The sequence below is a fragment of the Frieseomelitta varia genome, unplaced genomic scaffold, assembly GCF_011392965.1.
Source record: "Frieseomelitta varia isolate USP_RPSP 00005682 unplaced genomic scaffold, Fvar_1.2 scaffold_1006, whole genome shotgun sequence".
Taxonomy (NCBI): Eukaryota; Metazoa; Arthropoda; class Insecta; order Hymenoptera; family Apidae; genus Frieseomelitta; species Frieseomelitta varia.
The window spans coordinates 110,347-123,955 of record NW_025108647.1 but is presented as its reverse complement, the minus strand read 5'-3'; the positions used below and the strand labels follow the sequence as shown (position 1 = coordinate 123,955).

Below are 13,609 nucleotides of genomic sequence, written 5' to 3'. Positions count from 1 at the left end.
TTTTTTTTATAGGAAACGTTTGTGGAAAACGTGGAAAAATGCGGAGAGCGCTCGTAACGTGCAAAAATGTGTATATGTGGAGGCGAACTGTCTCAATTTTTCACATTTATACTCCAACCTTGAATTACTCTAATGCGCGATGAAAGAAATATCTTGCTTTGATTTATTGCATTTGACCGTATATTTAAATGATGTGTTGTTTCGGTTTATTTTAATACGTTTGTCATGGATTTGAAATGTATCTATAATTTACGAAAGGTTTCAAAAGAGAGAGAAATTGCAAAAAAATAATATAATAATAAGAAAGTAAAAAGACAATGGCAATAATGGGAAATGAGAGAAACGGTGTAAAATGAAATAAAATGTAGTGGAAAAATTTCAACATTGGAAATACTGGGATGAGTAAAAGGCGAGGAATTCGTTCAGAAATGAGGTTATGTGAGGTTTTGATAGAACAGCTGAGACAGCGTATAAATACGACGAAAGGGAAAAGGAAGCGCAAGATTGCTGTGTAGGTGTAAGAAAACATTGCAATCGAAGTAACAAAACCAGAGGAGAACGAGAATTTATAGAATACGTACATGAGGCTCGAGAACGAAAGAGTCTGCTAAATTGAAAACAGAGAAAAGAGGAAAGTAAGATTTAAGAGAGGAACGTGGAAACGAGCGAATAACAAGAAGATAATGGAGACTGTGTAATAAAGAGAGCGACGAAAGCTGGTTGAAAGAGCTATTTTAAAAGGCATTTTAAACGCCCTCCGTGTACCAACAGGTGGAAACTTTTTGTAACGCCATGCAAATACTCTAAATACCTCGAGTTTCTCTTCGCCGTCGTCTTTTTCTTTTTCTCTTGCCTTCGAAGGTGACTGAAGGAAGATCGTACAAGAAAAAGGAATCGAGATGGAATTTGCATCTTCCTACGAAATCACGGTGGCCAATGAAACGGCCATTTTACATTTATAACATCGTAACTAGCCTTCATTTATTATTTTTCAGCGCGATTAATGGCGATCAGATTGTTCTGTACCGCCGGTTGAAATATTAAGAGGCAATTAACTGCTGCTTCGATGTGACACGTAAACGTTGACACGTAATTGCCTCTCTTGAAAAATATATTTAGAACGGAATAAGTTTCGATTCCTTTAGGCTCCGATTTTTGGTTCTTATCTCACTTCTCCGCATTTACACTGCAAACAAACGTTAGAAAATTTCTTCTGAAGCCAAGAAGAATGTGATTCTTTTTTATTCTTTAATCGTTCTCGTGTATTTGTCTGCTTTTCGAGGAAAATCGTCCAACTTGAAGAAGATGTGATTTAACGGATTAAATTTGGGGAAAAGAACCACTTAGATCGACTGTAAATTGTCTTCTCCTGATTTGTGAAGTATGTCGAAATCAACGAATCTTTATAACAGAATTGCCCAATTTGAGTGGAAGAGCCAAGTTTAAATAACTTGAATTGTATGAAATGATAATTGGTTTATTTTTAGCATACTCTGTAACGATAATAGATGAATTTTCTCAGATATGAGTTCATCAAAACTAGAAGGAGATTATTCTTCGAAAAATGATGATGTACTATCGTAAGTCAATATAGATTATTCGTAAAAGGATTTTATGCACTCTTCGTCGTATCTTCATAAATCATGCTTGAATAAAATAAAAATTAAACATACATCACTCAAGAGATGAATATATCCAAATTTGAATATACTAACTTAATTTCCACTCTACTGTGAAACGACTTGTTCACAACCTTGATTTCTAATCCTAAGTTTAAAAAAATCATTACGTAAAAGTAATGTCAAAAGCCTTCCTAATATCAACTCTTCACCTTATGAAAATATTCTCCACATATTGGTAACGAGGGATATAATTCAGAAAATTTGATTACCAAGCCCTCTAAAACTTATCAGAGATACAGGCAACAGTCGCCCGAAATAATAGACGGCGTTTAGATGACAGTTCGATAAATTTTCGAAACGGAGGCGTCCTTGTAACGCGTAATATCACGCGTTCGGGCGCCGGGACGTGGAAAAGGACGCCGGTTATGTTTAGAAGTGCCGGGGGAACGAGTCTACACGTATTTCAGGTGCGAGTAGATTCGTTGTTTGGCCAGAGGCCAGTATCGTTCGACCATAATTCCCGCAATTTTCGAATACGCTTTCGTTCCGCGCGATGCCTGCTATAATTAACGATCCAGCAGTGATTCATTCCTGTTTTCCAGTTTCGTTTCATTCCACGTCTTTTTATCCGGTCGTCTCCACTTCTCCAGTCCTTCTCCTTCGTCTCTCTGTTTCTCTATCAGTTCGATAACACGCGCGAAACGAAACTGGGTTTCGACGAATCTCCGAACTTCCGGCGAGCTGTTTATTGACGGTGTGCACGGCGTTCGCGCGCTTTGACCTCAAAGAGGAAGGGAGATCGCGAGGCCGCGATTTTATTTTCACAGGTGTATATAATTAACCACGGTTTATTGGTGTTTCCTATCTCGGCGTATTCTGCACCCTACCGCGACTCGACGTGTGTTTCGACATCTTACTTCCGACAGAGTGTTATCGCGCGTTTCGCCTCATTTCACTCGCGATTCAATATCGCCTCGAGTACGGTCGATTAACGGAGCAGGTAACGATGCATTCTTGGAGCGAAATATATCTAATTCTACGAACAACATCCAACTCCCTTGAGACTAAACTGAAGTTTAATTTGGGAAATTAATTAATTCGGGAAATTTCACGTCGAATACTATTGAATTTTCAGATGCTAGTGCTTTAATAAAAATCGTCGAAAACGAACAATCAAAAAGTAACGAAGTAATTTTTTGAGCGACTATAGATTATTTTATAAGTGGCAACATCTAATTTATGATGATATTTGTTTGGTAATAAAACAAACACACTGAAAATAGGATAATTGAATAAATGATCACGTAACTTAAGTACCTCGTGATAAATGTGGTAAACTAATTGCCTTGACATATGTGATGACTGGACAAAAGTACGTATCTATATATGGAAGAATAAATGTAGAGAAAATATAGCGATATTCTCTATTAAATCTTTCAGCAGCCTATTTCCTTTGAATATATAAAAATATAAAAGAAGAATCATAACTTCGATTAAGTTACTAACTTGGCGCGTGCTTTCGAAAGTTGATCGATTTGATCCTGGAAATCGACAACGACTTCTTGGTGCTTCTTGCGCAGAAGATGCGCTGTCTCCTCGCTCTCGAGATGAACATCTTCGAGTAGTTTGCGCAGTTTGGCCAGTTCCGTGTCCCTCTTTTTGTTAATCTCGAACTGCAGAATTAACGTTGCATTATTAAAGAAATTTAGTCGAACAAAAATCTGCAAATCTGTGGAAACTGCATGAAAATCGGACGAGGAATCAAACGTTTCGTTGGAATGATTCATTTTGATACTTACTTGAGATTCGGCGCCACCCTCTGCCTCTTCAAGACGTTCGGACAGCTGGATGACTTGCACGCTCAAGTCAGCGCGCTCACGTTCGATCTGTAAATTAAATGAAAAAAATTATGATCTGTTTCTCTAGAGACGCAGCATATATAAATTAGTCGATTAGTTTCTGATGAATGAAAGACAAAGTTAGTTTTTTAATTCTTTCTTTTAGTCATTTTCATTCCTCTGTATCCACAGAGAATCTCTCTGACATCACGAATTAGCTTCTATTCTGATAAAAATAAAATAAAAACAGATGTGTATGATTTAGCTAAATCTTTGCGAAACTAAAACTTTTTATTTACATAAAAGTGCTAACACTTTCTCAATTTCTCTAACATTTAAAAATAACTCTTCATACACTCGGATATTTCATTTACGAATTCTCCAACATTCAAACATCAAACATCTCTATAACTTCAAAAGTATCAGGCATCAATCATCCCATTTCCCTGATAATAAACATAAGATACCTTGTAGAAGATTCCATAACGTGTTCAGAAACGTGCCACTGTGATGTGAGGAATACCAGTATTCTCAATTATATTTTACATATGTACATATTCCTGTGTACAATTAACAATTCATGGCGTTCGTGTTGATACATGTCGAGTGTAATCGAGACGCGCGGCATTGTTTTGAAAAGAGGCCTCGAGGAACGACGCGAACAGCTCGGTGCAAGCTTGACGTCAGGTTTCTTTGGACCGCGAATAGAACGATCTAATTCTGTACGGACTGGCTCTATATCGGGAGCTTTATTCATATTACAAACGAGGCGTTTATCGAGAAAAGAGAGTCGCGCGACATCGCCATTACTGTCCGTTCTCCGGAAACCATCAGCATTTTCCACGGTTCCGGTTGAATTTATATATTATTGATAAAAATGCTGGAAAACAAAGGATGCAGGAATAATTTTCAGAATTAAATGACTCTTTTTCGACTGCAGAGAATTGTAATCGTTCATCCTTGCTTTTCTTAATCGGAGATCTATCGATCATTAAATGTATAGCTTTCAATAGGAAAGCCTAAGTTCGAGAATTCGAAGTTGAATAAAGTTTGAGTTGTTGAAAGAACAATAACGAGAGTTCAATGTGAATTTTTAGGATAAAAGATTTATTATAGAATTTATTATTTAATAGTTTAAATGTGTAAGAGATTTCAGATTTGATCGGAAAGCTTCTAAAGATTAACAAAGTATTTGATTTGAAGCTACAGAGCAACTTGCGTTGCTAAATTTTTAGTATCCATAGTAACTTGTAGTTTCTTTTAAAAAAATTAAAAAATTCAATTAATTAATGTCGATGAATTTATTTAAAAAAATGTGATATACTTGTAGACCGTATAATTAATTATACAATCTACAAGTGAATATTTGAATGAACATAATTGTAAAGATTTAATTATAATATTATATATGAATGAATATTAGAATATTAAAACATCAATTTAAATAGGAATGAATCGTAATGAAAGCAGCAAGAAATTGCAACACTTTATAGAAATAGCATGGGATATTTAATTTTAATAGAAATAATTATCCGAATATTTTATCGAATGATTCACGTTAATACGATGACGATTTCCAAGTTTTTGAGGTTTTTGAGGTTTCGAAGCGTGGAAAATGTCGTTGGCATCGGTTCAAGTCACGTAAGCAGTATTACGTATGAATTTGATTTCCTTGAAATTTGATCAAATAAAAAATTGCAAAGAATTCTTTCAAAATTTAATAGTCTGTTCAAACATAGGCTATCACTGTCTTTAGAATATTAAACTTTAATCTTCAACGAATCAAAAATTTATATCTTAAAACTTTCTGAATTTCACAGAGAAAAGAAAAGAAATTATTGTCATTATTATTCATTAAATATATAATTATTTAATGATTAATCGAAGAACGAGCGTCTACGATTCGAAGAAGTGATTTCAAATTTTTTTAGTGTCGCCAATTTTGAAGGAAGTAAATTTTCGATAAAAGTACTTGTTTTCCTCGGTGCTGTCTTTTTAAACAGGTAGACGTAGATACGTGTTGGCCGAACACGAGAGAGGAATGCGAGTTCGTACGCTGAAGAGGCGCGCATCCCCAAAAATAGCCGCGACTCGAGAGCTGGACATTTCGACCTACTGCTCCCCACTCTATGATGGAGAGCAGGCCAGCCCCGCTTTTTTTGTATCAGTTTCAAAATTCACAATACCCGGATTACATAAAGTCTCAGAATTGACGTTTATCTCTGGCTGTCCTGATATTTTTGTCTTTGCGATCTCGGCGTGTCTAGCGTCGAATTCCTTCGACGTCTCGATATCAAAGAAAAATGATCTGATCGCCTTGTTGAGAAGATTTTTTCTTCTCGTAGTGACCAAGTGACTGACTACGGTACTAACTACAAGGATACAACTTAGTTTTTGCATGCTAGGAATTATCATCTACCGGACGAAAAGAAAAAGAAATAATAATCACTCTTTAAATCGCTATTAAAAAAAAAAAAAAAAAGAAAAGGAATAGAAACATAACAAACATAACATTCTAGAGTAATTCGAAACAGGGTGATCACACGTTTCGTTAATCGATGAACCGATGTTGGAACAAGAGAGCATCATAGAGGAAGATTACCAGAAAAGGATCGATCGAAAGAAAACTCACCCTCTGACGCAGCTCTCTCTCAGACTCCAGGTCATCCTGCAGCAGGCGGATTTTGTCCTGAAACGAGAGGCAAGAAAGGATTAGAGCGTGTCGCCGGCCACGTTACAAAGGGTCGGTGCCTTTACGTAATCGGCCGACGAAAATATCCAACGGGCCGACGCTCGGAAGGTATTTCAGAAAGACGGACAGCCTCTGAAACAGGCTGATCCGCGGAGAGAACAGGAGGATCTTCTCAGCGACCGTTCATCGGGGTCGTTTCTCTCAACCAAGGAACCAACGAACGTGTACTCGTCTGTACGTGTTCCTTAACGAGATCAACAGCAAACGGTTCTTCTCGAATTAAAAGAAAGAGAGAGAGAGAGAGAGAGAGAAAGAGAGAAAGAGAAATAATGAACAATCTTACTTGAGTGCATGAGACGAGTACACGTTTTTCCTGGCTCTTCGAGTTTTCCTCTTTCGTTGTCTTTCAATTTTTCTCGATGAAATGAAACACGATCCGGATGGAAGACGTTGACCAAGACGTTTTCGACGAGAACGCTTTGTGGATCGGATTAGGATGTCACTCTTGCGTGGCACGATCGTCATTTAAGGCCGATATTTACGACTATTTTTGTACACGAGCAATCCGATAGCTAAAGAACCGTCTACGACACTTTCGTTCCTCATCAGGGTTGGCACTTATATCCCTTATGGTCACTGAACTTTCTCGCGTCTCACTGTCCCCGAAATCGGTCACTGCTCGACGTTTCACCTTTTCACCAGCTCATCACTTCCTCCATTTAGTTCTTGTTCCTTCTTTGCATGCTTGTTCAACGTCGTTCTTCGTCGAACGACTTCTTCGAAGAAGATTCGATGCTTCGACCCTCTTCTCGCTCCTTCGTTTCATCCTCTCCGCGTTGCATCATCAGGTGGACTTTGACGAACATTTTAGGTTTGCTAAAAGCTTGGACTCTTCGGATCAAAGAGTTTAGATCTAGCACGAGATACATAAGACGATATCTAATACCCTGCGTAAAAGATATTTTCAACTGTTCAAGCAGTGAAATGATTTAGGAACCATGTAAATGGAACATTAATGGTTTTATTGCGTGATCCCTCCTGTTCCCTTCTTATTCTTAACAACTAGTTACGAGCAGTACTTGTACGAGATAGTAACTAACCAATTTTTTGGAAACTTAGACCTTATTACTACGGTGCTTCCTTTTTCTTAACTATTGTCATAACAAGGTGTATTACGCGCAGATAGAAAGATCAAATTAAAACGAGATGAGTTGAATTGAAAAATTATACTCGATATCTAGAACAGAATGCATGGAAGGGCAACAAAGAAAAATGAAGCAGTATACGTGTACTCTCAGTCGTGACTATCTCCCAAGATACATTCCGAGAAGGAACGAATAAAGTGATTGTTATCACTCGTTTCTCCGTTAACCTACCTCCAGTCTGGAGAGAGCGCTCAGGTCGGCGCTGTATTCGATGCTGACATCGGCAGTACCACCGCCGGTGGAGCGGTACGTGTACTTGGAAGTTTTAGCGACCGCTGAAGACATCCTTATCCACTTGGTTCACTCGCTATTTTCACGAAGGTAGTTTCTTCCTCGTACAGAGCCGGAGAGATTCGTTTCTTTCTCGGGCTTTCCTCGTAGTTAAACGCAGCTTCTCTCTCGCCGGCTGGTGCCAGTCGTTTCAATGTGTTTCAAACCAGAAAAAAAAGACAACCGTCGCAATATAATTTCGCTACCACTTTTCTTCCACCTCGCCGCTTCGTCTTCGGCTTGTTCCTCGTCCACTTCCTTGTTCTGTTCTTCTTCTTCGGGGTCTCAGAGCCGACCAGCGCCCTACTCGTAGTGCGCGACCCGTCGTCGTTCGTATGGCGCGCCGGCGGCTCCATGGCTTCGTCAAAATGACGGTCGCGCGCAGGCGCGCTAGATCCACGACCCCCACCAGGAACACACAACGACGACTCGTCCTCGTCGTCCGTCGAGGGGAACCACCAGCCGACGACCACCACTGTTAATTCTCCTACGCCCACGTTCTTCAGCCAAACGTGTCTGCCAAACGGTCTCCTCCTTAGGGAAACGGTCATTTCATTTTCAATTGCTTTTATTTTTTCCCTCCCCTATCTTTCTTTCTTCTTCTTTTTCTTTTTTTTTTTTTTATTTCGTAGCTTCGTTCCATGTTTGTATCTTTATTTGGGCTTGATTGTGGCGTCCGTTGTGTACGAGAGAAACGAAAGAGACGGTTTTTGAAAGGATGAGTACGAGACGAAATGAACTGATCGTAGTCATTTGTGAAATTTGGGTAGAGAAAGATAGAATGATATATATATATATATATATATATATATATATATATATATATATATATATATATAATGAAATTGTTGATCTGGTACAATAGAAATTTTGTGGTCGAAATTATCATTGAGCGGTTTACGAGTTTATTCTATGTTAATAATTGAAATAATAATAATTGATTGATTTGCATCAACAAGAATTAATTTTTGTTTTTATTTGGAAAACGGTAGTAACTTGAGAAAATAAATGGTCCTATAGCGTAATCAATTTATTCACAAATTAAGAAAAAAATGTTGACAATTATTGATGATAGGAAAATAAGCATAAACTTATGGTAGAACAGGAGTGTTAAAATTGCCAAATTAAATTATCATATTATAAACATTAATAGGAATAGAAAAATATGTAGGTACAACTACTGTGTCATTGAACTCGAGCCAGTAACTTCGTTGATACAAAGTTAAAAGTTGCATGTTGTTTTATTTTCAGCCGTAATCTATATGTCGTATTTTGTAAAATTATAACTTATTGCGATCCATATTTTAAGATATCAGCATCTCACGTTTCCTGGCATTTCCTTCGATAATTATTATTCTACATTGCTAGAGAAATTTCCAATGAACAATATTTTATAAAAGACTATCCGTAAGTATTATTTTTCAAAAACTTATTCCAACTGAAGCATAGAATTTCCTCGCTTAACTGAAGAAATGTAAATACCAAAATTTTCCAGATAATTTAATGCAACTAAAACTCAGTTTATCTATGAAATACAAACCTTTACTTCGGATAAGATAAACTTCGTGTGCAATAAAGCTTCGAGAGATTCAACAGGTGTACCGACTCCGATCGAAGATCGTTACTGCGCACGAAATTATCCCAGCCACTCCGACAAATAGAACCAGAATCGTTTCTAGCGTTTCACGCGTCGCTGTTCGTGGAATTATTTCGCTTAACGTTCGACCTCTGCAACCGTGTCTCGCTTCGTATACCGATTTAGATATGCCGTACTTGAAAAGCTGCAGGGTCATCAGTTTCATTTGTGAATCAGTCATCGATGACCGAGTGTCGTTGACATGTTCGAATCTATAATAACGCGGCCGAGAAGAGAAAGTGTAAGAAACGGCGCTACGTCACCGGCTAGAGCGTCACGTTGAAGCCAAAAATCATTTTAGAATCGACGAATCATCCGTGACTATTTTTACACGTCCACTCACCGCGTTAGGGGCGCGTTTTATAATTTTACACGCCTCCGAATCAAATGGAAAGCAAATTGTTTTATAAATAACAACGCGTAATAAGCTGATAGAAAGAGGTTGACCGATCGGTGAACAGGTGATCGAATCAGTCGCGATGAAAAGCAGCCATCTGCAAAGTATATTCTCGAAATCTGCCGAGAAATTCACTCTCATCGCGTAACGTCGAGCTTTCCGCTATTTACACTCGCGCCGTCGTTGTTGACGTTGCAACGATGCCTAACAAGAATACCAAACGTGTTTCCACCGACGTTGGTATTGCAGTCTTCGGGGTGGTTTGCTTCTTGAAATTTATTTAACATTCCGCTCATAAAGGAGATTGAGTAGCAGAGAAGTATCTTTCTGATGATGTAAGAGATGTTATCGATGAACAATATGTAGCGGTATGTTATTGGTCGTGTTGATTTGTTTATGAATAATTTCCTGATGAGTGGGTAGGTATAAGTAACGTACAAAATTAGTGTATTGATGTATATTCATATATATATATATATTATTTTCTATGAGTAGTTTTGTTTATACATATTAATATTGTGCAAGTATATTAGTCGCACGTTATAATTAGATTACGAATGTTTATGCAAATCCATGATCTTTGAGATAAGGGAACAGAACTAAAACAGAAACTTGTTTTACTTTCTAAATATTATAATCAATACACTTTACTTCGAATATTTTACATATTACACAATTTTTATATTAAACATCTAATAATGCAGCAGGTAAAAGAAACAAAGAGAAAGAAAATAAATTTCTATTTTCTTGTTTTCTTCATTGACTCGCGCAAAACCATAACGTAGAAAGTTTACTGGCTACTAATTTTACATAAACACACATCAACCGTTGTATCGACATCCCTGCGCTCAATCGTTTACCCATTCTACTAGCCAGCCGTCTGAAACAGGAGCTTCCCATTCTACTAGCGCTGTCCCCACCATCGTCGCGAATTCCACGCGTATTTATATCTTATAATCCATTTTCCTTCACTCGAAACAGCAACAACGGACAATCGAATCTCCTGCTTTCTCTTCTGAATCTTCCACTTCGACCTGTCTCACTTTCATCCATAGATCGTCATCCACCTGTCGTCATCCGTCTTTCTTCAGTCGACAAAACACGAATAGACGTACAAAGTAAAGGAAAAAAAAAAGAAAAAAAAAAGAAAAAAGGAAAACAACGTGTTAAAATTCCAGGATCCTTTGCCAACTGAAACTTCCAGTTTTCACCAAATTTCCTCGACCTCCCAGCCCCTCCCCCACTTCCGTCGAGTGTCTATAAAAGGTCGTCGGGCAATGGTGGGCAAAGATGTTCGTTCGGCCTAGCCGGGAGCTCACCAAGTAATTTGAGATTGGCCCCTTCTCTTCTGCGTCCTCTTCATCACCTTGCTCCCACTCTATGCCACGTGGCTCCGTCTGGCGGAGAATTCCAATGGCCATCGAGAAAAGCGCATCGGAAGAGCTTGGACCAGAATAACCGGCTCTTTCTCTCCTTTTTTTCCCACCGCCGCCACCGACTTTTCGCCTCTTCGAATCTGCTTTTCCGCTCGAAACAGAGTCCCGAGAGCTCTCTCGACCGTCTGTGTACACCACACGTTCGCGTCGAGACTTCCTCGCATCCGTGTTTCGCCGGATATGCGGATATGCCACGATCTCTCTATGGGCTGTTCTTTTTCGCGTTCACTCTGTTTACCACCGAGGCTGTGCAGAGAAAACGGTATTTGCCAATGAGAACTCTTTGAAATTGTGGAAGCTGTTGTCTTTGTAGAAAGGACTAAATCAAGAGTTAAGAATTATTTTGAAAGTAATAAATTTTGAAATCATAAAGCAAGAATTTGAAATATTGTGTTTTACATCGCTTGCTCTTTCTGTAAAACCTTTGGCGATTGATCTGTCTGATCATTTTTCGGCTATGAAGAAATATGGGATTATGTCAATGATTAGTATGTCCATGGAAAAATATTAAGGAACTTTGGGAGATAGAAGACAATTTAACACTATCTAATTATATCTTCTTTTACACGAATTTACTGGACGAACGATTTCAGAATTTATCAGTCAGCAGGAAATTTTATATTTCAAAGTATCAGACCAATGACGATTAAATTCGCAATTTCCACTCCCATTTCCAAAAAAAGTAGCATTCGTTATCGCAGGTTTAATATATCTTGTTAATTTATAGAATTCGTAATTCTTCAAGTTATCTCTTCAGAGCATTTCATTCGCCTCAAAAATTTATCTGCTTAGCCTTGAAACAATTGTTAGCATTGTAACAAGAATCTCACCGAAATACAATTGTTGCTGTAAGTACTCCAAAAACTGAAAACTAAGTCAAGATGAAAACTAGGACACTTTTCAAATATATACATGTACAGTACAAAATGTAATCAAGAAGCCTTCGTTCTTTGCTATTAATTTTATATAAATTATATAAAAGCATATTCTACCGTGTCCAGATAAATTCATTTCTATTGTTCAATAAAATTGCTAAAGAATCAGAATAAAGCGTGTAACATGATGTAGAACAATCGAGAAATAACAGTCAGACTGTTACCAACCAGATATTTTTACTCCTAGCGACAAAACTCAGCCTTCTAACCTGTTGTTTGAAGTCTCGCAAACAAACGAACGAATCTTTTATTTTCAATTCAACGAGGATATTCCGATACACATTTGGAACGATTTAATCCTTAATTAGTGTCGAAAGAAAGCATTCGGTATTGGAAGCTATAATTAATTGGACTATACCTGATTAGGCATACAGCTATAACTCATATTACTTAATTCTGGAATTTTTCAATTGTAGACTGTAGTATTTATTAACATAAATTACTATAGCCATCTATAATTCAACGACACCATCTGAGGATTAAAATCATTTTTATAATTTCACTTGTTGAACGATTCATTGGAACATGTCGCAAATCGTTTATTCTATGTAGTTAAATAATCATTACCCAACATGAAGTAAAGTTTGTAACGCAGTTATGGAGCTTCAAATTTCAAGTGAACGTACTTGCACAAATTCACTCTATGGCGTCTAGGGATTTAATCGCTTCGAATCGAGTTTCAGAAAATTATTCAGAGAATCGAAGCGACTTTGGATGTTGTCAGGAGCGTGATGTATGTCACGTTGAATGGAGTCGTTAAAGGTTTTTCTTGGCCGTCGTTCGAAAGGCTGAACTCGTGTTAATTCGAATTTGTTGGTGTCACGATTTGATTACGTAATAACGTTGACGAATATCTTTTACGATTCATTTGCAAGTTAATATCGCTCAATCTTCTCCTCTGGTATATCTTTGCGAATCAATTAGATTGGTATACGTGTCTTATTTCAAAATAAGTCAGGTATATCTGCTTTAAAACGTCATATGCTAAGTCAGTTTTCCCCATATTTTTAACGATTAATCAATGTTCTTATTCTAGTCAATTATTAATTCTGAAACGCAAAAATGTTCGGGATGAATCAATTTCATACGTTAGAATAATTTATTGATTGAAAAATTGTCTGGATAGAATGAAGGCTCTTTGTAACTTTTCCTAAACACACAGACAATAGACACATCAAGAATATTTTGATTATTCGTAATAACGTAATAAAATTTTTTTATTACAAATCTTCTAAACATTAAATGTAATCTATTCCTTTCTTAATATAATCAAACAAAATTTAATGAACGGTATTGGCTTATCAAGTTGGAACTTTAGAGAAACGAAATTTCATCTGCTCTAATCTAATACAAACGATGGGAAAAAGCTTCGTTCTTCGTAAAAAGGTCTGTAATGATCTTTGAATCATCAAATCGTCGGACGAGCACACTGCCCCAATTTTCTAAATATACCCGCGGTTTTACTCTCTCGTTCGACTGAATTCCCTTAAGTATCTCCGGTTGAGAGTTCTTGACTTCTCGATCGTGAGTTTAACGTTTGTAAACAGAATCGTTGGACAGCTTAGGAAACATTGACCA

The 13,609-nt window shown here is 37.4% G+C and overlaps 1 protein-coding gene across 2 annotated transcripts in view; it reads right to left on the bottom strand.

Annotated features, from left to right (window-relative positions):
• The window catches only part of LOC122529986 (paramyosin, long form-like), a 21,920-nt gene extending 13,938 nt beyond the window's left edge, over window positions 1-7,982 (bottom strand). The window contains exons 1-4 of one of the 2 annotated variants that reach the window (XR_006306891.1): window positions 7,529-7,981; window positions 6,093-6,149; window positions 3,422-3,508; window positions 3,129-3,295 (exon numbers count right to left, since the gene is read on the bottom strand). Coding sequence is in view for 1 of the 2 variants with exons in the window: in XM_043656646.1 (XP_043512581.1) it covers window positions 3,129-3,295; window positions 3,422-3,508; window positions 6,093-6,149; window positions 7,529-7,642 (425 nt within the window). In the remaining variant the exon portion in view is untranslated. Of the gene's footprint in view, window positions 1-3,128; window positions 3,296-3,421; window positions 3,509-6,092; window positions 6,150-7,528 lie in introns of both variants that reach the window. The other variant, XM_043656646.1, reaches the window with a different exon arrangement.
• Window positions 7,983-13,609: the final 5,627 nt, after the last annotated feature.